The following is a 25,322-nucleotide window of genomic DNA, read 5'->3' as shown; positions in this document are numbered from 1 at the left end:
ACAGAGCCAGCCACTGGCCCTGAGGCCACAAGTTTACTGGCAGTCCCAGGGGAAATCCCAATGCCATTGGTGGGTGATGTTGGCCTGGGCACACTGTGACCTCCTTGCCTTCCAAGTCTGAGGAGGAAGAGACTCGTCTCGAGGACCAGAGTGGTACCGCTGCCGCCTCCTTGCCCTTTCCATGCTGGCTGTCTCCGTGCTCTTCCCTTGGGGACTGGTGCCGGGATGTCAGAGCTCGGTGCCGTGCCTCTGGTGATGGCGCTCGGCGGATCAGGGATGGTAGCCCGGTGATTGATGCCTCACTCTGGGAATGGCACCATGGCTCCAGTGACTGGGTATGTGAAGATCTTTGTCTTGATTCCAGAGACCAGCGTCAGGCTTCTGGAGATGCGTACCATCGATCCGGAGACCAGTGGCGTGACTCTGGGGACTGGCATCGAGACTCAGGGGATCGGTGCCGCAAGACTGGAGAGCGACGCGGATGCTCAGGAGACCTGTGGTGGGCCTCTGGGGACCGGCAGCACGCCTCAGGAGGTCTGCGCCAGATAGCCGGTGATCAACAGTGGTATTACGGAGAGCAGTGCCGGGAGCTCTGGCAGGCCAGCCAGCTTGTGTTGGAGGGACGATAGCACAGTTCTGGAGACTGCTGGCGGAATGCTGCCTACAATGGTGCTGGGGAGTGGTGCTGCGGAGATGGGGATTGTTGTAAGGGCCACAGGGCTTGCCTCTCAAGCAGGCAACTTCTCTCGCAGGTGTTGGTGGCACCAAAAGGGACAATATGTCCTTAAGCAGCTTGAAAGGCTCCAGCGTGGACGGCACTGCCAGGTGCTGGGTGCCTCTTCCACTTCCCGGGGTGGCGGGCGGGTCCCAGAGGGGGCTCGACAGATCAGATGGTGATGCTGAAGCCTGGCTGTGCTCCGGCGGGGATGAGCTGCCCCACGTGGGTCATTGCTCGGCTCCAGCTTTCTCCTTTATGGGACATGGGAGACCGCTCTCTCCCAGTGTGTTTCTTCTGCTTCTTAGCAAGCACTGGTGATGGGGATCGGCGCCAGTCAGAAGTTGGGGACAGTGGGGTGCTCCCCACTGATGCAGAGGTGCTTGGAGCAGAGTCCAGTCTGGCCAACTCGGAGGCCGGTATGAGGGCCCACTCCATGAGGAGCACTCGAAGCCGAATGTCCCGCTCCTTTTTGGTTCGCGGCTTAAAATTTTTACAAATGCGACACTTGTCACTTATGTAGGTTTCCCCCAAGCACTTCAGACAGCTTTGGTGAGGATCGCAGATGGTCAGAGGTTTTATTACAGCACTCACAATGCTTGAAGCCCAGAGATTGGGGCATGCCCCATCTCTGGGCTAAGTCCCATAGGGGACTAACTTTTTCTATACTTACATTAAGGGAACTAATAAGAACTACACTGGAAACTACTCTCAACAACTATATATAGCAAAAAATACTAGAAAGCACACTGGAATAGTCAAAAACTTGCCGAGGCAAGGGGACGCTGCAGCACCGTCACTGGCGGTAAGAAGGAACTGAAGGGGGCGGGTTGGGGGGCAGCGGCGCCCCTTATACAGGCGCGTATGTCGTCCACTCCAGAGGATGCCAGAGCTAGTCCCCTATGGATACCACTGAGGGAAAATCTTCTGGCACCAGAGCATGTGGCGAGAACATACACCTCCAATGGAATGGACATGAACAAGCACTCAAAAGAATGATGACTTTCATTTTGCATAGCACACACCTGGTATGCTAATTTTTGACATTAATGTTAAAAAAAAATTTAGTGTCTGTACATCTGGGTATAAGTGCTTAGATTATCCACACATACAAAGTTTGTTTTAAAAGTCATAAGATACATATAGATAAGATACATATATAGTGCATAATCAGCAATAACCCACATTTAGGTGAATATAATTTTAACAATACAGTTTAGATATTGTACCCCAGTATTTGGATTCTATCACTCATGGAAAGTTGTCGAGAGTTTTCATTGTGGAAAGCAATATATATTAATGAGTGAAGATTGTCCCTCAGTAATAGAGAATTTAGGGTACATTGTCTATTTAGAAAATACAATCCATGGAGGAAGTATTTCAGTTACTTTCCCGACTGTGCTTCTCATCAGAACTCCAGCTTATCCCTCCTGGTATTGCTGATGTCCGGTGACATGTTCATGTAGATGTCCCTCGACCACCTTATGGCATCTAACACCATGAGCTGCCACATCAGCCAAGCATAGAGCTGACCGATTCCACATTCTCTTAATACTTAGAAAACAATATGAACCTAACTTTTTACTGGCATCAACTATACTGAACAGGCCTGTCTGAGGTTGAAGAAATTAGTACAGATGAACGTAACAGGACAAAGACAGTGCGTCAACTGCAGAGCCATGCAAACTACAAACCTAACAAATGCAAGAGCTATTAATTGACATATAAACTAAATTACAACCAAAGGCGCACACAAAGCCCCCCCACCCCCAAAAAACAAACCAATTCTGGCCTCCAGCCCATGGGAGAAAGAAAAAACTGAAGGATAGTTGGAGCCACGGTACCATATATGCCTTCAGTCCCTACTGTTCTGCTCAGCGAGAAGACATGCATGCAACTCCACCCACTGCTTTCTAAAGGCTTCATGTGTATCTCCCTGGAGGGGAGCTGTAAACTGACAACACTAGAGAAGATGACATTCTCAGAGTCTGACATTTTTCTAGCCCACTTAAACAGTGGCTAAATATAGCAAAATACAATTCTGCAACCTGTTTGTTCACAGAAAGGATGAAAGGCTTTTGCCAGTCACCATCTTTTTATTCAAAATCATGTATTGTTTGTGTATAACCATTATTCACTGAAAAAAGTTATCAGTCAGTGTAACTAGCTGACATAGGTTTTATTTGGCCTATGTTAACAAACCTCTTTTTCTCTGTAGCATCTCTTAGCTGCTGGTTCTCCTTCAGATTCCTCAGGTTTTCCAATAGTTTGGAACTCCTCTAGCTCCAGAGCCTTCTCTTTTGCACTCTCTATGACATGCTTTGGAAAAGCAGCAAGCTCTGCTACATGTATTCCAAAACTCTGATCACAGACACCTGGAGAAAAATAAAGAAAGTCAACTCTCAGGAAAAAGTATTTACAATGACTAACAGATCATAAAAACAAGCCCTGCAATATTTCTCTTTTTGAGAAGGGAGTGATATGATTTAGGTCCTCCCAATATTTCTTGACTTACAACCACTTAGTTTATGTTTGATAACATCCTAGGAAATGTGTTATTTGCTTACATCCCTGCATAGCATAGTGCAAAGAAAGTAGATAACATTCCTTTAAGTTACAATAATTTTTGTCTTCAGTCTGTTAGTACTATTTGTAATTGCTTTAAAACATTTTTCTTTCCTCAATTTCACCCAAGCATTTTGGTATGGAGCTCTGCAGCATATAATTAGCTATGCCAAGATATAAGTCCAAAAACACACACACAAAGCTATGAAGGAACTTGGAGGTTTATTTGTATACATTTTGATGGCTGGTACATCATGGCATATTCCTTTAACCTCAGACTTTAAGGCCCACAGGAACCATCATGATCATCTAGTCTGAGCCTCCTGCACATCGCAGACCATAGAACCTCATCCACTCACTCCTGTAATAGGCCCCTAACCTCTTGCAGAGTTACTCACAGAATCACAGAATATCAGGGTGGGAAAGGACCTCAGGAGGTCATCTAGTCCAACCCCCTGCTCAAAGCAGGACCAACCCCCAGTTTTTGCCCCAGATTCCTAAATGGCCCCCTCAAGGATTGAACTCACAACCCTAGGATTAGCAGGCCAATGCTCAAACCACTGAGCTATCCCTACCCCCTCAGGCCCTCAAAACTTGATTAAAAGACTTCAACTCAGAGACACCACTATTCTAGTTCAAACCAGCAAGTGACCCATGCCTCACATTGCAAAGGAAGACAAAAATCCTCCAGGGTCTCTGCAAATCTGACCTAGGAGAAAATTCCTTCCAAATTCCAAATATGGTGATCAGTTAGACTCTGAGTTTGTGGGTGAGACCCACCAGCCAGAGACCTAAGAAAGAATTCTCAGTAGTAACTCATGGCTTGTCTACACTGGCAATTTACAGTGCTGCAACTTTCTCGCTCAGGGGTGTGAAAAAACACCTCCGAGCACAGCAAGTTTCAGCGCTGTAAAGCGCCAGAGTAAACAGTGCCCCTCGTAAACAGTGCGCCACAAGGCAGCACTTTAGAGTTGCTAGTGTAGACTAGCCCTCAGAGCCCTTCCCATCTTGTTGATAGCCAATTTATTTCCATTTGTTCTTGTGCCAAGATTGGCCATTAATTTAAATAACTCCTCTCCCTACTTGGTGTTCTCTCTCTATACATACATCAGAGGGATAATCAGATCTCCCCTCAGCCTTTGTTTTGTTAGGCTAATAAAGCCAAACTCCTTAAGTCTCCTCTTGTAAGTAGGGTTCTCAATTCCTCCGATCATCCTATTAGCCCTTCTCTGAACTTGTTCCAGTTTGAATTAATCTTTTTTAAACAATGGAGAACAGAACTGCACACATTATTCCACATGAGGTCTTATCAGTACCTTCTACAATGGTAATAATTCTTCCCTCTCTCTACTGGAAATACCTCGCCTGATGCATCCTAGGATTATATTAGCCTTTTTCACAGCTAAAAGAAAAGGAGTACTTGTGGCACCTTAGAGACTAACAAATTTATTTGAGCATAAGCTTTCGTGAGCTACAGCTCACTTCATCGGATGCATTCAGTGGGAAATACAGTGGGGAGATTTATATACACAGAGAACATGAAACAATGGGTGTTATCATACACACTGTAAGGAGAGTGATCACTTAAGATGAGCTAATACCAGCAGGAGAGCGGGTTGGAGGGGGGGGAAAGAACATCTGACGTTCTTGTCAATTGCTGGAAATGGCCCACCTTGATTATCACTACAAAAGGTTTTACAGACTAACACGGCTGCTACTCTGAAACCAATTTTTCACAGCTGTGATTTACCAATACACCCAGGTCTTTCTTCTCCTGTGTTGTTTCCAACTGATAAGTCTCTAGTTTATAGCAAAAATTCTTGTTGTTAGTCCTTAAGTGCATGACCTTGCACTCTGAACTATTAAATTTCATGCCATATCTATTGCTCCAGTTTTCAAGGTCATCCAAATCTCCTTGGAGGATATTGTGGTCCTCCTCCATATTGGCAATACCTTCCAACTCTGTGTCATGTGCAAATTTTATTAGCACATTCCTACTTCTTATGCTAAGATCGTAACTGAAAATATTAAAGAAGATTGGTGCCAATACAGATCCTTGAGGAACTCCAATAGTAATCTCTCTTCAGCCTGGCAGTTCACCTTTCAGCATGACCCATTTTAGTCTCCCCTTTAACCAGTTCCTTACTCCTCTTTTGATTCTCACATTCATTTTAATTATGGAACTATCAGATGCTTTACTGAAATCCAGGTAGATTCAATCTACTGCATTTCCTTTGTCTAGAAAATCAGTTATCTTCTCAAAGAAAGATCAGGTTGGTTGGGCACAATCTACCTTTAATAAAAACCATGTTGTATTTTACCTCAATTACCGTTTAGCTGTAGGTCTTCAATTACTTTTCTCTTTCAAAATTTGTTCTAAGGCCTTGCATACAATTGAGGTGAAACTTTCGGTCCTGTAGTTTCCTGAATTAATTTTTTTCTCCTGTCTTAAATATAGGTACTATATTTGCATTCTCCAGTGATACAGTACCCGAGTTTATGGATTCATTAAAAATCCTTGCTTTTGGGCTTGCAACTTCATTTGCCAGTTCCTTTTAAAAAGGGCAAAACCTTTTTCCTAGATATGAATTGTTGCAGAAATAAGTTAGCCAATATCTTCAGTGATTACACCTCCACACATTGAGCCATTTGTTAATTAAGATATATGTATCCGGAGCTTACGGTTTTATTTCTTTTTACTATCTTACTGAACTGTTCTGCTAAACTCTAAACACCTATCCTCCCTGTAGAAACAGGTTCCAATTGTTTGCTCTAAAACAAAATTATACAGCATGAAATATGCCAGAGTAGTTATAGGGAGTATGTTAATTAGAAAAATGCAGAGCTGTGAAATTATTTGGGAAGGGTTTCTCCTTTTGATAATCCAATATTAAAAACAAGACAAAAAGCTTTAATTTGTGTTGTAGAACTATGTCTGGGGATCAAAACAACTCATTTCATTACCAAAATATACTGATTTTCATCTGTATTCACCCAGAGATGCAGCTCTCTGTAGGTATCCGATTTCAGAGAGAAATGGACCAAATCATTAGTGATGGCTAAGAACAGCTTGAGACCTAGTATCAAAATAGGAAAGGTAGTTTCAGGTCTTTTGCAGGAAAGGCTCCCTTTTCTTCTCCCATGGCATCTGATAGTTTTATCTTGTTCACCATTTAAAATATCTTACCTTTCTTGACACGATAAAGCATAGTCAGCATCTCATCAGTGGTTAGTGCTGTAACATGTAAATTATTCACAGTTGGCACTTGGTTAGCAAGTGCTGTCAGTTCATGGAAATGTGTGGCAAACATACAGAAGGCACAAATTTTGCTGGCGATATATTCTGAAATAGCCCATGCCAACCCAAATCCATCATATGTTGAAGTTCCTCTTCCCAACTCGTCAATGATTATTAAGGAATTTTCAGATGCTGTCCTAAAAATAAAAACATTTTTTCAAAGTTTAGATAGTGTAAGTGCTCTGAAATTCAAAATTTAGTCTAATGCCAAGTGCAAATAGTTAATTGTGTACACACACACAAAAAGAAATGAGATTATGCAAGAGCATGTTTATCAGACTCACATAACAATGTGTGAATGAAGAGGAGCACTCATTAAGTAAAACACTTAGGCTGTCCTTATCTAGGAGCACCAGTGTCTATGGTGATAGATTACATATTTTCTAAGTAATAGAAACAAAAATGGTACAATATAAAGAAATCCTTTAAAGTAGCCTCCTCCCGCTTTGATGAAACAACGCGGGTACAGCTCTTACCGAAGAATTGAAGCAGTTTCTAACATTTCCGCCATGAAAGTTGAGACACCTTTCAACTGACTGTCTCCTGCTCCTACCCGAGCCAGGATACAATCCACAATAGTCACTTCTGCTGAGTCACATGGTACAAAGCACCCAATTTGGGCCATAAGAACTATCACTCCAGCCTGGCGAATGTATGTTGATTTCCCTCCCATGTTAGGACCTAAGAAATGAATTTTGACAAGAAATTAGTAAGTTAGCTTCCTCTCCTTGGTACATTATGTATAGCTTTAAGGGATTCTTAAGCTTAATGGGTCGGAAGCTAAATTTAACCTAAAATTGACATTTTAAAAACTTCTTCCTCCCTATATAACCAACAGCTGCAACAAGTAGCACAGCTTCATGGATGGACTTGCTTGCAACTGCAAATACTTGACTGCAGTTCTTCCTAAAGAAGATTTTTTTTAACCCAACTTCTCAAAAATATGAACAACAATCTGAAGCACATGTACATACCTGTAAACTAAAGCAAAGGTAGAAGGGTTTAATTTTATGCTCATCAGTCTTGATAGTGTTTCCTTTCAACAATGAATGCAGTCTGTTTTAAGTTACAAGATCAATTATTTCCTCCACCATCTGCTCCATATAAAACTATTTTAAAAAGTGATTTATTAAACGAAGGAAACATCAACTGTAGTTAGTGAATTGGTGATTGTTTCTGGTCATCTAACTTGCTCCGGAGCTTTTGAAAATCCTACTCGACACCTATATGCATCTTTAGGTGCCTATACACACACACACACACACACACACACACACACACACACACACCCCTTTGAAAATCTGGCTCCGTGTCCCTCAAGTTTTCAGAATTAACAGACCTCATCCTCCCCCACCTAATTTTTATTAGTAGACTGGAAGAGGAAAACAGGCTTCCTGATTTTTCAACATCCAGTCAGTTTCTCATCTTTGAATTAACTCCTCCAAATGAAGAAAAACATTCTCTGCGCCTGCTAGACAAACAAACCAAAATTTGAGGAGGGCTCATTGCTGCAGCACTTCTTTATGTGCGTGATTGTAAGAGATTATAGTAAGTTTAGGCCTTAACATCGGTTGTCAATTTCAAATTTAAACAGATTTTAAAAATAGAACTGTTTAATTTACATTCTCCCCCCCTCCCCTCCCCACACATACACACTTTTTAAACCATCAATTTTTATCCACTCTGGTAACAGAAGAGTATGAAGGTATAGCAGATTATTCATATTAAAGATGAACTTTTACAGGAAATGTACATATATATACAGTGTAAATACTTTTTAGACAAACTACACATCTATACACTGTATAGAAACTACACTGTCTACTGGACATATTAAAATATATTGCTCCTGTAAAGCCTGCCTGTAAAGTAATCCACACTTACACTATTAATGTGACGTTTATACATCTCCACTGATAAGTCACATTAGCAACAACTTCTGAACAAGGACTGCAGACAAAATTTTCAAGTAGAATGACCTATCTAATTATCATAACAAGAATGGCAATATAATGCAATGAATTATGATGCATTTCAAGTTAGATCCTGGGATCTTTCAAAGCAGAAACCACGGTTTCCTCCATGTATGTACAGTGGCAATCATGCTGTTGGTGTTAAGAATGATTTCACCTTATAATTTGTTACCAAAACAAGAGTTTATTATATCACTAATTTATTAAGTCATACTACCTTTTAAAGTAGTCCACTGTACGTTAATTTAACAGAGAAATTTAACATTCCCTTAAGTGTTAACTTATAACTCTGACTCAAGTGTATGGCAACCCCACAGAAATCGTGAACACGTACACGGTCATCTTTTAAAGTGCTATGGGATTTACTAAGGTTCTAGTATTTATTTATAAATATCTCGTGTGACCTCTCTCTCCTCTACCCTAACAATCCTGTTTAAATGTTACCAGACCCCAAATGCCATGACCAGCATTCCCACAAGCACACCTCTACTTACAATCATGCTGACTAGTCATTTTGAAGACTGCTGAGTCCGTGTGTATGAAGTACCCAGCACAGAAGGAAACATTTTATAAGTACATCATGGCCACTTTTTGTTCTAACACACATGCTTATTAACCATAACCATCACAAAAATAAAGCAGTGCTGAAACTGGCCTATAAAAGCCAGTCTCATCTTTTTTTCAAAACCTACCCCAAATGCCAACGCTGGTATAAGTAAATTACTAAATGGTCTCTTTCCCCACTCTTCCCCCCACCCCACCTATAAAGCACTGAATGGTTTTGACAGACTTATTTTTTAAAAACATCTTCCACAAGAAATACTTCAAAATTGACATTGCTTCTTGAGTTTAAATGAAAACTGAAAATATTGCATATAAATTAGTTTTTACCAGTAATAATATGGAACATCTGCTTGCCCTTCTCAAAGTTAACATCATTGGGGATGAATGCTATGTCATCTTGAACTTCAATGCAAGGGTGTCTGGAACCTTTCAACACAATTCTTCCTTGTCCCTTTTCCAGAATGACCGGACGTACGTATGGCACAGGTGCTCCATTTGATACATGAGCAAAACTGACGACAGCATCTAACTGAGCTATCACATCATTCATTGTCTGTATTGGCTCTACATATCCTGTTTTAAGAAAAGCAGAACAATTCATCTATAACTGTACTGAATTTATATTTATAGAAATAAAAAACAAGGGAACTTTTAACATAAATTTGAACTAAAATAGGGTAAGTTCTTTAGGGCAGGGACTGTCCCTCCTTTTGTGTTTGTGCAGCACACAGCATTTTGTGGACACTATGAAAAACAAAAGACTGCAAGTTACAATAAAACTGCATGGAAAATCTCAAATCAGAGTTCAACTTATCTTTCACATACTTTCCACTCAATTACTATGATCTGGTCACAAAATCCATGTTTTTTTAATTAAATTTTGCTTTAAAGCAAATATGGAAACCAATAATGAAGACATTTTTGATAAATAACTCCATTCATTTTGCAGACCACCTATTACAGATGATAGTGACAAATCTGAATTGAATGAATAGTATGTGATAATACAAATGTGTACTTGGCTGCGTGACTAATCACCACACACCACATTTGAAGCGAGAGTTAAGACGTCATGATGTGATTCCTCCACTTGGGCCACAAAGATGAGATGCTCTCAATCTATAATAGGGAGGAGGCATGCCCATTACTAATTGCCTCTTACTGGCATTAGAGAAGGGGGGAAGCTTATTTTAATATGGAAAAATAGATGGTCAGAATGACAATGTAGCTGGAAATCTTTTCCTCCCACACAATCTCTGATGACCACTATTTGGATGTGTCGCAAAAACAAGGTTGAGTGAGAGCACATACCGCGTAGTTATTTAAATTCTATAACCTGTGTTAATAGCATTAAATGTTTGTTGGGGGTGTTTATAGTGATTGAACTACAAACCTGTAATTACTTTAATATTTACAAGTGGTATAACATGTCAAAAGAAGTGACTAGCGCAGTGCAAAAAAAATTCATTCCAGAACATTCTTCCAGGCAATCTTCACTGGGAAATTAGAACTCTCTCACTGGGTTTTAACTAGCTCCACTGACATCTCATTGAACAGCAGTGTACAGAACAGCATGAAGGCTTTTTTTTAAAAGATCACTTCCAATTAAGAATTGTATACCCAATCCAGACTGTAGAAAGTTTCTTTATTGTATTGCCTTCACTGAAGGAAGACAGAAAAATTATGTTTAAATATAGGATTATACATCTGTGGGCTTGTGTTAACACACCAGTGAAGTCTTCAAATGAGTCAAGAGAGACCTACTTTTATGTCTGCTGGATGTTTATTGTAGAAGATACCATTTTTACAAACCTCCTAATTTGCTTTCACACAGCTGCACAATGTATATTAAAGCAAAAGACATAACGAATAGCTACTGCATGATGCAAACTATGAAAATACGATCCAATCAAGCCAAACGAATGCTGGCTTTGCAATGTGTGAGTGAATTCTATACAGTAGTAGTGTATGCAAGAGGCCACTGCAACTGACTATAGTTAAGCAAATGAATACAACAGAAATTGAGAATAAAAGTTAAACAAGCTTTATGCAAAAAAATTATGGGGGATTTTGCTGCCTTTAACTCCAGATATAAGTAAACAAAATGTAATATAAAACTTCAGTGGAGAGCAAGAGATTCAGTCATCTTCTAAACATTTTGTATTTCTTTAATTATGGTACCCAGATATAGAATAGGACCTACAGTTCCTATAATCTGGAACAGTTTATGTGGCAGAATGAGAAATCTTGAGTAATTTCCATTTCTTTTTCAGCATCATATCTGTGCTTAACTATCTATTCCCAAAATATATTTGCTGTGAGAGACAAGCTAAAGAAAGAAAAAACATTAGGACAAGGCTGCTGCAACAGACTGGTCTCAAGTACGTGACGGTTGCTACACACACATGCACCTACTGTAGTTCTACAGAGTGTGAAACACACGTGGGTGCTGCAATGCTAATTGATTATTTATCCCTCTGCACCCAACATTTTTGCCTCCTCTCAGCAGCTTTTTTCCTGGTTACTCATTCTCCCTTTTATGCACTTGCAAGTTTACCAATTATTATTCAAAACCCACTGCAAAACCAGTTCTTAGGAGCAGTGCTTCACATAAATAATTACTACCAGCATTTCTTTGATCGACTTAAAGCAGTCAAGAAAGTATTCATAAAGACACAGAACACTTATACTGTGTTGCTTTCTACAATTTTCTTCACTATTCTTTGGCTTAAAGATGCAGAACTGTCAGCTCTTTCCTTACTGGGCTAGTGGCTCATTTAAATAAAACTTGCTTAGCAGCATTTTTTTCTTCCCCCCTAGATTTGGGATTTATGTTCACGAGCTTTTTAATTTGTCCCCTAAAGATTTAAGAACTGCTTTGCATGAAACTATGCTTCCAGGTAAGTTATAACTCTTCATCCAGGAATGTTAAACATTTTGGCCACCTGAATAGGTGACCAATCCATTTTCAAACAATTTGGGAGTTAAGGGACTCCTGCTTGAAACCAACTGCAAACAACAAATCATTGTGTATACAGGAACAAAGGAAGACTATAGTAAGTTCTCCAAACATTTCAGCTCATTTCATTTGTTAACAGAGCCCTATTTACCTGAAGCAATATTAATGATTTCTTTAACAATGGCTTCCTGAGCCTCTTCATACTCTTCTCTGCTTCTTACGTAGTCTTCATTGAAGGAGCTCAATTTACTGTGAACAAAATCACAATATTTCAAGTTGATGTTCTCTCAGTCTGTACTACCGTTTGCTACAATACATCACTTTTTGTTTTTTCAGTTAATGGCAAGGTATTGTCCTGTGTGTTCAACTTGGGGAGGACAATCCAAAAATCAAGATGCAGAACATCTAAGGTTATGTTGGTCTGAACAAATGGATTAGAGTTCAGACTACAGTCCAACAGAAGATCACTGCTGTGACCCTAAGCAGCAGTTTAATGTGTCTGTACACTGCTATTTTTAAAATCTAGCAATGTATCTGTTTGCTATGTGTGTGTGTGTGTGATGAGAATGGATTTATTTTTTAAAAGGACAGAAGCAGAGCTGAACTCTGGCTACCCTATAATGAACTGTGATATGTGGAAGATCTGATGGGGGAAAACCTGACACTGAGCAAACTGATTTGTCCAAACACTTAGAGAGGTCCATATTAGAGCTGTGCACAGTTGAAGAAAGCAATGTATACTATGAGAAGTCTACCTTTTTCATTCATAAAGTCTCAAGTAGCTACTGCACATTATGAACAATTCATAGTCTTCAAATAAGGTGGGTTTAGATGGATGTGTGATGCTGGCAGATCAGGAGACAGCTCATTCCAAGGCCCCTAGGCTTCAATTGAACATTGACAAATGCATAGCTGGAAACCAGTCTGGGTCACCTGTGTGTTAGCATTGTTACAACAGGTATTAGGTTTATGAACACATGTTTAGTGTTAGACTTTATGAAATGCTTGTAAATTGATGCAGGCAGTAATCTCACATATCTGCATCCCATGTTATAAGGTAATATTTACGCGTTTGCTCTGAAACTGTAAACCCCCAGGGTCAAGAGAGAAGCACTAGCATGTGCTAAATACTAGTTCACCACAGGAAGTATTATTTCCTGTCCAACAAAAGAAGGCCCACAGACACCAGACAAATCATTGTGGAACATCAAAGGACAAGCCTTCATTGATTGCTCCCCCCCACACCTATGAAGAGAAGATGTGCATGGGGACTTGTCAGACCAGCTTGAACTCTGTGGGAAGGGAATAAAAATCCCTGACAGGAACAAACCGCATCTCTTCACTGCCTGGACTTGGAAGGTGCAAGATTTCTAAGCATACACAAGGGATCCCCAGTGCTTGGCCTGGGTTAACCCTAGAGGACTTATAGAGCTTGCATATTATAGCAGCTTCCAATACACACACAAATGAGTTAATCTTAGGTTCCAAAGGGTATGTTTACTTGCTCTAACCTTGTAAATAACTGATTTCTTTTTCTTAGTTAATACCTTTTTAGTTAATTTATTATAGAATTAGCTACAATTGTCATCCTTGGAGTAGGACCTAAAGTACAACTGACCTGGGCTAAGTGACTTGTCCTTTGGGACTGAGAGTAACCTGAATATTTGATTTTTGATATAAGGGACCATCTATCACAACAGCAAGCTTATCTGGGAGGCAAGATAGACTGGAGTACCTAAGGGAACTGTCTGACTCCATGTTAAGGCTACCGCAGTGCCTGAGGAATTCACACTTGGTACTTGGTTGGTGAAATCTAAGTATAGAACTCTCAACCAATTTGGGATGTGTGCCCTCCTCCTTAACAGTCTGCCCTGAGGTTGGTGCTCATGCTCCTGAGCCACTCCAAGCAGCTTCACAACATGATGTTCAAACAAATATATATCTACATACAACTCTAAGCTACCTTTTAATCTCCACTCTCCAGGTTAGGTTCTATGGGGCCGTATAGGAAAGCATGCACTGCTACTGTGCCTATTCTATGAATAGAGGAGATTCAGCTCCATGACTGTCAACTCAGTCTATTTGGGTGCCTTTATGCACAACAAAAATGTTACAAAAAAGTTCAGTTTTTCTAAGGGATTCTTTGGCTTACTTATCAATATAAATCCTCTATGAGGACGTTTTCCCTTGTTAAATTTAGCATCTTCAATAGCTGATTAACAGTATTTAACATCAATTTTGGATTGTGAAGTGAAACAAGATTTAGAACAACTAAGAGCACAAAAGATAACTGCTTTACATTTTAGGGATGTTTTGAAGATCATTGTAATCTTTCAATCAAATTAATGTTTATTTCCTCATTCTTGTTTTGATCATCTACACAAATGTACAAAACAAACTAAGCCAGCATATTTGGAAAGGCCAAGACGCAAGAAAATTAATTAAGCAAAATATACTAGAGGACGGAAACGATTACCTCAAATATCCCTGAATTTTATATGCAGCTAACTAGAATTTGCTGTTTTCTACAACAGCCTGCAAGAATGCCTTCACTGTAGCTGTCACTATGGTCAACTGCAGCCAAATCATCCAACAGAAATGGACTGAAATCAAAGCAGCAAAAATATCTAGCAGGATACAGGGGGAATGCTAGAAGTGTGGTAGTGACAGCCATGCCTGCACCAGCACTCCCTTCCCTCATGCCTATCTCAACAACATTTCAGTCTGTGAGCAGAATGATTACACAGAAGAGGGGGAAACCAAGCAATTCAATATGTAAATATGCTACTCCTGGGGGCATTCTGCAACAAAAAATTAAAAATTCTGCAGATATTGTCAAAATAACACTACATAATCACACCAGTTTCAATTACTTTGGTAATTTATTTCAAAATACCTGTCAGCAAGTATGTCTGTAACAATACAGACAGGCAAAAATTCCCCCAGGAGTAGAGAGTTAAAGAAACCCCTATGACAACCCAGTTCCTCTTCACCATTCCACCCCCATCCAGAGCCCAGATGGGGGGCTAGACAGCCACAACCCCTCCCCCCCGAATCCAGCCACAGTGCCCCCCCCCCCAGCCAATACACCCAAACCCACTCTCCCCCCCCCCCCCCCCCCCCCCGAGCCCAGCCACGCTCCCTGGCCCAGATACCTGTATCCTCTCCCCCCAACCCCTGCCACAGGGCCCCCCCTTGCCCAGATACCCCCGCCCCCTCTCCCGCCCAGAGCCCAGGGATACAGAGGGAGAAACAGTCTGATGCTGGGTCCCAGGCTTGCACACTGTCTCCTTCCCTCAGGGCGTGCTTGGAACTGCAGCTGCCAGGAACCCTCTACCTCCCGCCCCCTCCCCCCCCGTGGTGTCTTCTATGTGCGAGCTAGACTCTGCCAGGTCCAGCTGCCCCTAGTGGTGGCTAGCAGGACTGCAAACCATTTCGGGGGGGGGGGGGGGGGGGGAGGAGAAAATTCTGCATGCAAGTTAATGCAAAATTCTGCATTGCGCAGTGGTGCAGAATTCCCCCAGGAGTAATATGCGAACAGTATTTTTCTGAAAGAAGACCCCCATAGGTCTACACAAAAAGGGATTAATTAGCATCTCAAAACAAACAACTGAAAAGATGAATTATGTTTGCCAAATACCTGTTTGTGAATTTCACACCATTCTTCTGGGTATCTAAGATCTTATATTTTGCGTTGTTCCGGAGAACTTTTTCTTCCCGGCAGGTAATTCGGAAGTAATGTCCTAACTGTGAATTGGAGTCCAGTTTGATGTTCTTGCCAGCTTCCAAGCCTTTTCAGTAGGAGTAAGGTGGGGAAAGAAAAGAGAAATGAATGATTTCACCATTAGAAATACATGTCACCACATTATCCCTATTCTCTGAATGCTGCCTGTCAGCTGGGTTGCCATTTAAATGATATTGGGCACGCCATGTTTAATGTTCTTGTCTTTGGTGCTACAGATAGGAAACATCTGAACTTTATTCGGAAATGTATTGCTCACCTCCACCATTAATTCAGTAAACCATCAAATGGCACATTTATCTAACTCAAAGCTCCATCCTGCTGCTGGATACAAAATAAGCATCACACCATAGAATCACAGGACTGGAAGGGACCTCAAGAGGCCATCTAGTCCAATCCCCTGCACTCATGGCAGGACTAAGTATTATCTAGACCATCCTTGACAGGTGTTTGTCCAACCTGCTCTTAAAAATCCCCAATGATGGAGATTCCACAACCTCCCAAGGCAAATTATTCCAGCGCTTAACCACCCTGACAGCTAGGAAGTTTTTCCCTAATGTCCAACCTAAACCTCCCTGGCTGCAATTTAAGCCCATTGCTTCTTGTCCTATCCTCAGCAATTAAGAGGATTAATTTTTAACAATTAACAATTTTTCTCACTCCTCCTTCTCCCTCCATATTCAACTAAGACTTAATATGATGTGTACAAAGCAAAGTACAAGTACTGTCTATATAACTATCAATATAGAACAGCGGTTCTCAAACTGTGGGTCGGGAACCCAAAGTGGGTCGCGAACCCATTTGAATAGGGGCCACCAGGGCTGGCTTAGACTTGCTGGGGCCTGGGGCTGAAGCCGAAGTCTGAGCCTCAAAGCCGAAGCCTGAAGGCTTCAGCACTAAGTGGTGGGGCTCAGGTTACAGGCCCCCTGCCTAGGGCTGAAGCCCCTGGGTTTTGGCTTTGCGCCCTCTCCGCCCAAGGCTGCAGTGGGGGAGGTTTAGGTTGGATATTACGAAAAACTTTTTCACTAGGAGGGTGGTGAAACACTGGAATGCGTTACCTAGGGAGGTGGTAGAATCTCCTTCCTTAGAAGCTTTTAAGGTCAGGCTTGACAAAGCCCTGGCTGGGATGATTTAATTGGGGATTGGTCCGGCTTTGAGCAGGGGGTTGGACTAGATGACCTCCTGAGGTCCCTTCCAACTCTGATATTCTATGATTCTATGATTCTAAGGGGATGGGGCTCAGGCAGGCTCAGACTTCAGTTCACCCTCATAGGGTTCTGTAGTAACTTTTGTTGTCAGAAAGGGGTCACGGTGCAATGAAGTTTGAGAACCCCTCATATAGAGCTACGCTCATTTGTATTAAAAGAACTGCTTATCTCAATTGATACATGCTTCTGGAGGTGGAAACCCCAGTTCCAGTCCTAGCCAATCAAGTCTTTTGCTCCCTTTCATCCAGGTATTTTGTTTAAAAGCACAAAGTAAAAACAAGTTTGGTTTACTTGTGTCCCAAAAACCAATCAAAGTAGCCAGAAATAAGTTTAGCTCCATTTTTGGAAAACAGCAAACTAAGCAGAGTTTCATTCACTCAAGTAGTCGACTAACTAGATAATCTATAAAGAAAAACTGAATATTCTGATAGCAGTGTGTGTGTAGGGTACATCTGGAACCTCCAGAAGAAGCAGCAGGGACACATGAGCAAAACCATGATGTAAATATAAAACTAATTTAGATTAATTTATTTTGTCAGTTTCTTACCACTTTATTTTCATTAAAAGAGATCATGTAAATTACTGATCAGTGTGAGATTTGCACTGACTGTACCACACAAGAAATTGTAGTCTTTAAATGTTTAATTCTGCTTAATAGAATTCTGTATTCCATTTTATATGCACCTTCATACCACAGAAATGGGCATTTCCAGAATAGATAAGGACAGGATATTTGAATACACATTCCCCAAGGATCTCAATAAAAATAAAATCAGTGGAGAAGGCTAGACACAGTTACAGTAAATAAATTCTGTACAACCCTGTAATGGGTATGCAGCAACTGGGTAAACGTTCTGAAACACCATCTTTCACAAAAAGCAATTTGGACATAAAGCTGCTTGTTACTCTCCACGTACCATACTAAATAACACCATTAAAATCATCCAGCAGTCTAACAAATAATTAAATAATTAAACTAAAGATAAAAATACCTTACTCTTAAATGGTCAGTAGATCTCAAAGCACTTTATGAAGAAAGTATTAAAGAGTTTTACCCCACCGTACCTAGTTCTCTGGCTGCAGTCTTTAGAAGAGACTGCATGCTCTCCTCTAGTTTGTTCATCTTCTCTCTCAACTCTGTCAGATTAGGATCAAAAGAAGCCTTCACAAGGAATTCATGATTTTCCACCTACGAAAAGAAGAATGAGAATGAATATAACTATTTTGATTGCTGCATACATTTGTTATGCAGATGTTCAATGTTTTTACATTAGTCATTTAGTTTGATTTGGTTTAATAGTTTTTGTTCAACATTTCATAATTCAGTATTGTTTGTGTCAGATTATATTCTTAGCTAGTGAGAGTTTAGCTGAATCACATACAAAGCCTGGTAGCGCTCCCCATCTGGCTAGACACTCTGCAGGCTGCTGTGTTTGTCACTAGGTCCCATGTACGCTAAGCTTTTTGAATCTAAACAGATTCTAAGCATTATCCCGTGCTAGAGTGTCCCTCCTGAGACCTGGCACCCTGTGCTTCAACTGCCTAGCCCCTGGGACTAGTGTGGTCTCAGACTTCCCCATAGCTTAAATACACCTTTTCCCAGAACTCCAGCCTCATGGGAACTCTGGGTTTACAGTTACCTCTTTAGGGATAGGTAGTGTTCCGCATTTTCAGTTTTTACCTATTTTCACAGAAAAATTACCCTTTTTTTTATTAAAGGAATTTGGTTTTTACTGATTTACACCTGTTTATCAATCCACTCAATGTTTTTTCCAGGTACTTATTTTTGTTAAACACTGCTTGTTGTGTCCTGCAGCTCTGTGATTCAAGCAGTTCCAACATAATACACAGAACACACACAAAGTGGTGGCTGGAAAATCAAACAAACAATATTAATACTGCACTACAATAGGCTCACTGCGTGGCTATTTTTTTGTATCCATTTAGCGCAGTAGTGAATTCAAGCAAGAAATCCTCCACAGATAAAGATAAGATAAAAAGGTAAACATGGGGCGAAAACACAAATCTATGCCTGAATACCAACAAGAAAATCAGTGCTTAGAAATTTTCAAGAAAAGTAAAGACAGGAACGAAGAGAATGCATTGCACTGCACGTACTACAGCACTGAGGTCAGTGCTCACACTAACAGAATAAAGGAGCCTGTCGAAAGCAAGAGACCCAAGAAGCTTAAAGAAGAAAGCGAGCTTTCAAAGATCCAAGATCAAAGATCCATTTAGTCAGCTTACTCTCTCTGACCTTGGCTGGTCCTGCAGTTAAACAGGACCACCCACTACAAAAGCATGCACATTTCTCTCTCCTTACCTAACAATAGTGCTCAAGCAAAACTACTGGACAGGTAGCCTACACTATCCTGACTATAGTTTTTCCACCCCCAGATCTGAAAGCTGTGCACCAAGAAAGCTTTCCTGCATTGAACTTGGTGAAAAAAATCCTGCATCTGGATTGACTATCACCTGCCTGACATATCAAGAAGACTGATCCATTCACCTACAAGAACAGCAGCCACATCACAGAAACTAATTTCACACAGACCAAACAGCTACAAGGAACTACAGATTCTCGTTCCCTGCCAACTAGGACTACACACAGACTCACAAATTAAAGGTTGAAAGACTCCCATGTTCTATTTCAAACCAAATCCAGTTCCTCCCTTCCGCTCCAAAGCCAGTAATCACAAAAAGGCAAAACATGAAAATAAGTTTTCAGCATTTATATCCATAGACACCTAGAAGTGTGTATCCCAGTTTGTACTGCTTCCAGTAAGAGTCTGTAGGAGCCAGCATATTGATTGCTTACTCCAACTCCTGTAAACAGATCTGTTATCACCTGAGTGCCACTTTCAAGTATTTGAAGACTATACTCAACTATCCTTCACTAGCAGATGCTGAAACAGAACTGTTACATTTGACCACATTCTCCAAGGTAAGATGATTAAGCTAATATTTAATGTTTTATAAACCTTAACTGTGAAAACTGAACTGACTAGATGATGCAGCTTATTAACAAACACACACAAAGGAGTTCCTAAACTATTTGGTAAAAAACCGACCAAACAAGCAAAAAAACCAATCAATCATATCTGCCATTCTGGATAAAACTTCAGAATAATAAAATAATCATTCTATTATCCCAAAATAAAACACTGGAAAGTTTAAACTTTAATTTTTTTTACAAACTGTAGCCCTAACAGTATTTAGAAAAGTTGCCCAACACAGAAGCTATTCTCTTCTCCTTCACCAAGTCTCTCTTCATTCTATGTGCAGCTGCCAATCTGGTATGGGAAATTTTAGAAAGAACATGTGGAATTGTGAATCCCAATAGTTTTCAGACATTAAAATGCTTTTTTATGGCAACATTCTGACATATGACTATGGAAAAATCCACCAGGAGACCCTAGGAAAACACTGAAGGACTGGATTTATTCTCTCCTGGGCTTCCCATAAGAGCAGGAATAAAAAGTCAGCCACCATCACCATGCACACATTTTCAGCTTTAAGAGCACATCAATGATTTTTTCATTGCTGAAACGGATACTGAATTCTAAAATAAAGGATTCTCCTATTCCAATATAGCCAAATGTCCACCTGGCTTCAGAGATTAAGGAGTACAAACATGCAGTTAGTTTCAATGGAATCTGCCATAACAGATCAAAGATTTTGATTTCCATTCCGGGCATGGAACAGTAGATGAACAACAGTCATGAACGGACAGATTGCTGTATCAAACACATACTAGGGCATTCCCTTAGACCATCTTCTGCTTTTGCACATTGGGCTACCCACATTTGCCATCCTTGCCTGTCAACTGCCCTTCTCTCCAAATCTTCCCATTTCATGTTGAGGTGCTTGATGTTGTTCAGAACTGTTCCTTTCCATGTTATTCAAAGTTTTCCTCTCTTTCTTCTTGCATTTTCTGGCTTCCATTCAAGGGCAGTATTTGGTGAGCGCTTTTTCCATTTTCAGCACATGTCCCAGCCACTGATGTCTTTTGTAGATTATTTGTGAGAGGGTGCCTTGTCCAGTAATTTTTCTGTCTTCTTCATTTGTCTTCTTATCTCTATATGTTATTCCCAATATTCTTCTCAGACATTTGTGATTAAATGCATCCAGCTTTTGCATATCTTTCTTGGTAAATTGCCATGTCTCACTGCTATATGTTGTGATGGCGATAACAATTGCTTTGTACACATTCAGTTTTGTCTTGAGGGAGATGTTTTTGAGTTGCCAGATGTTTTTGAGTCTTCCAAATACAGCATTTGCCTTCCAGTTTCTTCTTATTTCCGCGGAACTAGTACCATATTGGCTGATGGTACTTCCAAGATCCGTAGAACTGTACACCTTTTCCGGTTTCTCTTCAATTTTGATTTCTGTCCCTGTAGTCCCCATTAATATGATTTTATATTTTTTTGCATCGTATCTCAAACCTTTCTCCATTACTTTTTACTTGGTTTGTGCATTTTTGTAGTCCGTTGGCATCTTCACTGATAAGAGCAATGTCGTCAGCAAAGTCTACATCAAATAGCCATGAGTTGTTCCATTTTAAGCCATATGTATCTCTGTCACATTGTTTTAATCCACGTACATTCACTTACCAGGGCATTAGACTGAATGCAAATCTCCTAACTCAGTGCTGACTAAACAAGAGAAGAACTAACTAGCCCCTCCCATCTTACCCCCCACACTCCACCCAAAAAAGCCCTTTTTTCAGCTTGCCAAGATTTAGTTTTCTCAGGACTGCTGGCGTGTATTAATAAACACTCCGACACATTTGGCTATGTTAAAAATGTACATGGGTGGATAATAAATAAGCTACGGCTCAAATGCTGCAAACACTTAAGTAGGTGCATATATTTACCCATTACTAATTAAAATCTATTCCATTTGGATCCCTCTAGGCAATGCTGTAGTCTAATACACTCTTTGTACATGTACAGAGCGTCAAGCCTATGGAAAAAAGTGATAACTAATCAAATACAGGAATGGAAAAAGAGTTATCCGGTTATCAATATTTATTACAGCTATTTAAGTGAATAAGTCATTATTAGGACTGCAAATATATCTGCTGCTTTTTAAATAGTGTTCTTTGATACCTGCCCCAGAAAGCTTACTCTGAATGGATTACTGATATAACTTGGTTGCTATGACACCTTGTAATTCTGTCATACCTTATTCTCTATTAGACTCAGCCATTATAGTTAAATCCTATAAAAATCTAACAAAATGCAAAGCCGGAAGGCATAAATTTTAATGCTCATACTGAGGAAAGGTTATTGTTCCAGTACAACCACAGCTGGCAAATCAACAACCATTTTAATTAACTCCTATGACTTGAAAACAAATCCCACATAGTGCATTTTATAAGGTGCCACTAAAAATATCCAATTCATTATTTTGTTTAGCAGAAGTGCAATAAAAACATTTACATCACGTTGGAATGTGATTTGAAGGGTAAGAGCTTAGCACAGTTGTTGGAAAAGAACAGAAGATGTCCCAAAGCATAAAACTAAATCAACAGATGGTCTCCAACTAGTGTAAGGTTATAAATCTCTATTAGCATATATTGTAAATTCTAGGATTTTTGTCAATCGACCTGTCTTCCTTTAAACAAAAAGTGAAAGCCAATTATTAAGCTATACCACCAAAACGGCACAGAGATGAAAAAAACCCTGACTAAATCTTGGGTGCTCGGGGGCGGGGCAGACCAGGGGCGCCATGGTGCTGGGCAGCAGCGTGCAGCCTGGGACCCCCACTGCTGCTTGGGGAGGGGGAGGGTGTTTAGCAGGGCTGGCAGGCTCCCTGCCTGGCTCCACACGGCTCCCCGGAAGTGGCGACATGTCCCTAGGCTCAGGCGCAGCCAGGGAGCTCTGCATGCTGTCTCCACCCTGAGTGCTGGCTCCGCAGCTCCCATTGGATGGGAACCACAGCCAATGGGAGTTGCAGGGGCGGCGGCAGCGCATGGAGCTGCCTGGCCATACCTCTACCTAGGAGCCGAAGGACATGTTGCCGCTCCCAGGGAGCCCCCCGCCCCTGCAAGGTAAGCACCACCCAGAGCCCCCACGCCATCCCCAACCTCCTGCCCCAGTCCTGAGCCCCCTCCCACACCCAAACTCCTGCTGCTGCTGGGGGTGAGGGAGGTGTGGTGGCCCAAGACTGCCTGAGCAGCGGCTGGTGCAGCTGACCTAAGGGCTTCCTGAGCTGCTCACGCGGTGCCCGGGTCAGCCACACCGGCCTCTGCAGAAGCCCCGGAGGTCCCAGAAAGTCATGGAATCTGTGACTTCCATGACAGACTCACAGCCTTAATTATCAGTAATAAAAACTTTTCCTGAAATGACTGAAAAAATATATTGTGAACAGAATATTAATATATAGTACTAACCACCTGGGGAAATTAGTGACATCTATGAATCATGTTTGCTATTTTACACTTTAAAAATTACTGTTACAGAAATGCATAGGGCCTATTTTAGTGAAAGGACATCAAGATGTCAACTCTGAATTTTCAGGACTGTTGAACATAGTCTACAATAATCAATTGTGATCATTGCCACTTACTTTCAGAAACAGACCAAAAGGTCAGGGTTTTCTCTCTCAGAATCAGAAGCGTTGGGTTGGAAGAGACTTAGAGAAGTCCTCACATCCAGCCCCCTGCACTGAAGCAGGACCAAGTAAATGTATACCAACCCCAACAGGTGTCTGTCTAACCTGTTCTTAAAACACTCCACTGATGGAGATTCTACAACCTCCCTTGGAAGCATATTCCAGAACTTAACTACACTTACAGTTAGAAAGCTTTTCTTAACGTCCAACTTAAATCTTGCTTGCTGCAGACTAAAGCCAATATTTCTTGTACTACCTTCAGTGAACATGGAGAACAATTGATCACCAAACTATTAGTAACAGCCCTTAACATATCTGAAGACTTATCAAGTCCCTCCCACTCAGTCTTTTTTTCTGAAGACTAAACATGTTCACTTTTCTGAACCTTACCTCATAAGATTTGAAAAACTGACCTTTTTTAAAACCATTTCTGTTGCTCTCCTCAGGATTCTTTCCAGTTTGACTGCATTTTTCCTGAAGTATGGAGCTCAGAACTGGACACAGTACTCCAGCTGAGGACAATTGCGCCCTGTGTCTTACATACAACATTCCCGTTAACGTATTCCAGAATACAAGCCTTTTTTGCAACAGCATCACACTTGACTCATTTATTTTGTGATTCATTGTAACACCCAGATCCTCTCCAGTAGTACTACCATCTAGCTATTCTCCATTTTATAATTGTGCATTTGATTTTTCCTTCCTAAGTGAAGTACTTTGCACTCGTCTTTATTGAATTGCATCTTTCAAGTCTTCCTCAGTGATCTGACATAAAATAGAAAGTTTTGCCAAAAATCTTAGACCTGTGATCTATGGTATCCTACAATGAACTTATGTAACAGTTTAACAAAAGTTAATACAGGTTGTTTTTTTTCTTCATAAGAAAAAGCTTCTCTATGCTGGGAAGGAAAGTTAACTTTTATATCTGGATCAATTATTTGCCACAGAGGCAACATATTAGCGATGCACACTTGATTCAATCAAATAATGCTACGGGTACTTCACATTACAGCAGTAGAGAAAAGTATCATGAACTGGTCACATGCTAGAATTACGAGCCCTGGAACAGGTTCACTGACAGCACCAAAACTATGGGATTTAGAAACACTTCACAAGTGCCAATTAGTGGTTCCACACAAGTCTCTGTGGAAAAACAGTTTCAGAAGGTAGTTATTTATATGTCCATCCACGGACAAGTGACTTAAGAAATGCAGAACAATTGTTATTGACAATTACTGGTCAGTAAACAGATGTAGAAGTCATACAGTATTCAGGCTACAGGACAAACATCAATATTTAATACCATTTAGGAAAACTTCATTGGCCTCTTCAGAAAGTCAGAATTGCAACGATCTTTAAAGCCAAATGCATGGCAGAAACTTGTTAACTTCCTTCTTTTGCTTATACAGTTGCTCAAGAGGTGATAATCTTACTGCAATTTTGATATTAGTGAATGAACTGTGCATTTCCAATATACCCAAGAATAGAAGGTAAAGTATATTTAGGATATAGAGGTGGAATACAAAACATTAACCAATGTTGCAACACAGGGCCTACAGCCAAAGAGAAATGGGAGATCCCTAAATTAGTGGGGTGTGGAAGTATGGATAAGGAAAAAGGGGATGGAAACCGTATACAACCTTAGTAGGGTAACTCAGGATAAAAGATATTGCCTAACCT

The 25,322-nt window shown here is 40.7% G+C and overlaps 1 protein-coding gene across 2 annotated transcripts in view; it reads right to left on the bottom strand.

The window, feature by feature from the left end:
- Window positions 1-25,322, bottom strand: part of MSH2 (mutS homolog 2) — a 95,055-nt gene that overhangs the window by 6,005 nt on the left and 63,728 nt on the right. Inside the window, exons 9-16 of one of the 2 annotated variants that reach the window (XM_037895871.2) lie at window positions 18,090-18,213; window positions 15,715-15,865; window positions 12,226-12,323; window positions 9,443-9,688; window positions 7,055-7,259; window positions 6,468-6,715; window positions 6,245-6,357; window positions 2,936-3,090 (exon numbers count right to left, since the gene is read on the bottom strand). In XM_037895871.2, coding sequence (XP_037751799.1) covers window positions 3,058-3,090; window positions 6,245-6,357; window positions 6,468-6,715; window positions 7,055-7,259; window positions 9,443-9,688; window positions 12,226-12,323; window positions 15,715-15,865; window positions 18,090-18,213 — 1,218 coding nt within the window. In that variant the 3' untranslated portion in view covers window positions 2,936-3,057. Of the gene's footprint in view, window positions 1-2,917; window positions 3,091-6,244; window positions 6,358-6,467; window positions 6,716-7,054; window positions 7,260-9,442; window positions 9,689-12,225; window positions 12,324-15,714; window positions 15,866-18,089; window positions 18,214-25,322 lie in introns of those variants that run through there. The other variant, XM_037895870.2, reaches the window with a different exon arrangement.

This window comes from Chelonia mydas, chromosome 3, assembly GCF_015237465.2.
Source record: "Chelonia mydas isolate rCheMyd1 chromosome 3, rCheMyd1.pri.v2, whole genome shotgun sequence".
NCBI classification, from domain to species: Eukaryota; Metazoa; Chordata; order Testudines; family Cheloniidae; genus Chelonia; species Chelonia mydas.
The sequence above is the reverse complement of the archived record's forward strand: the minus strand, read 5'-3'. Positions and strand labels throughout refer to the sequence as shown.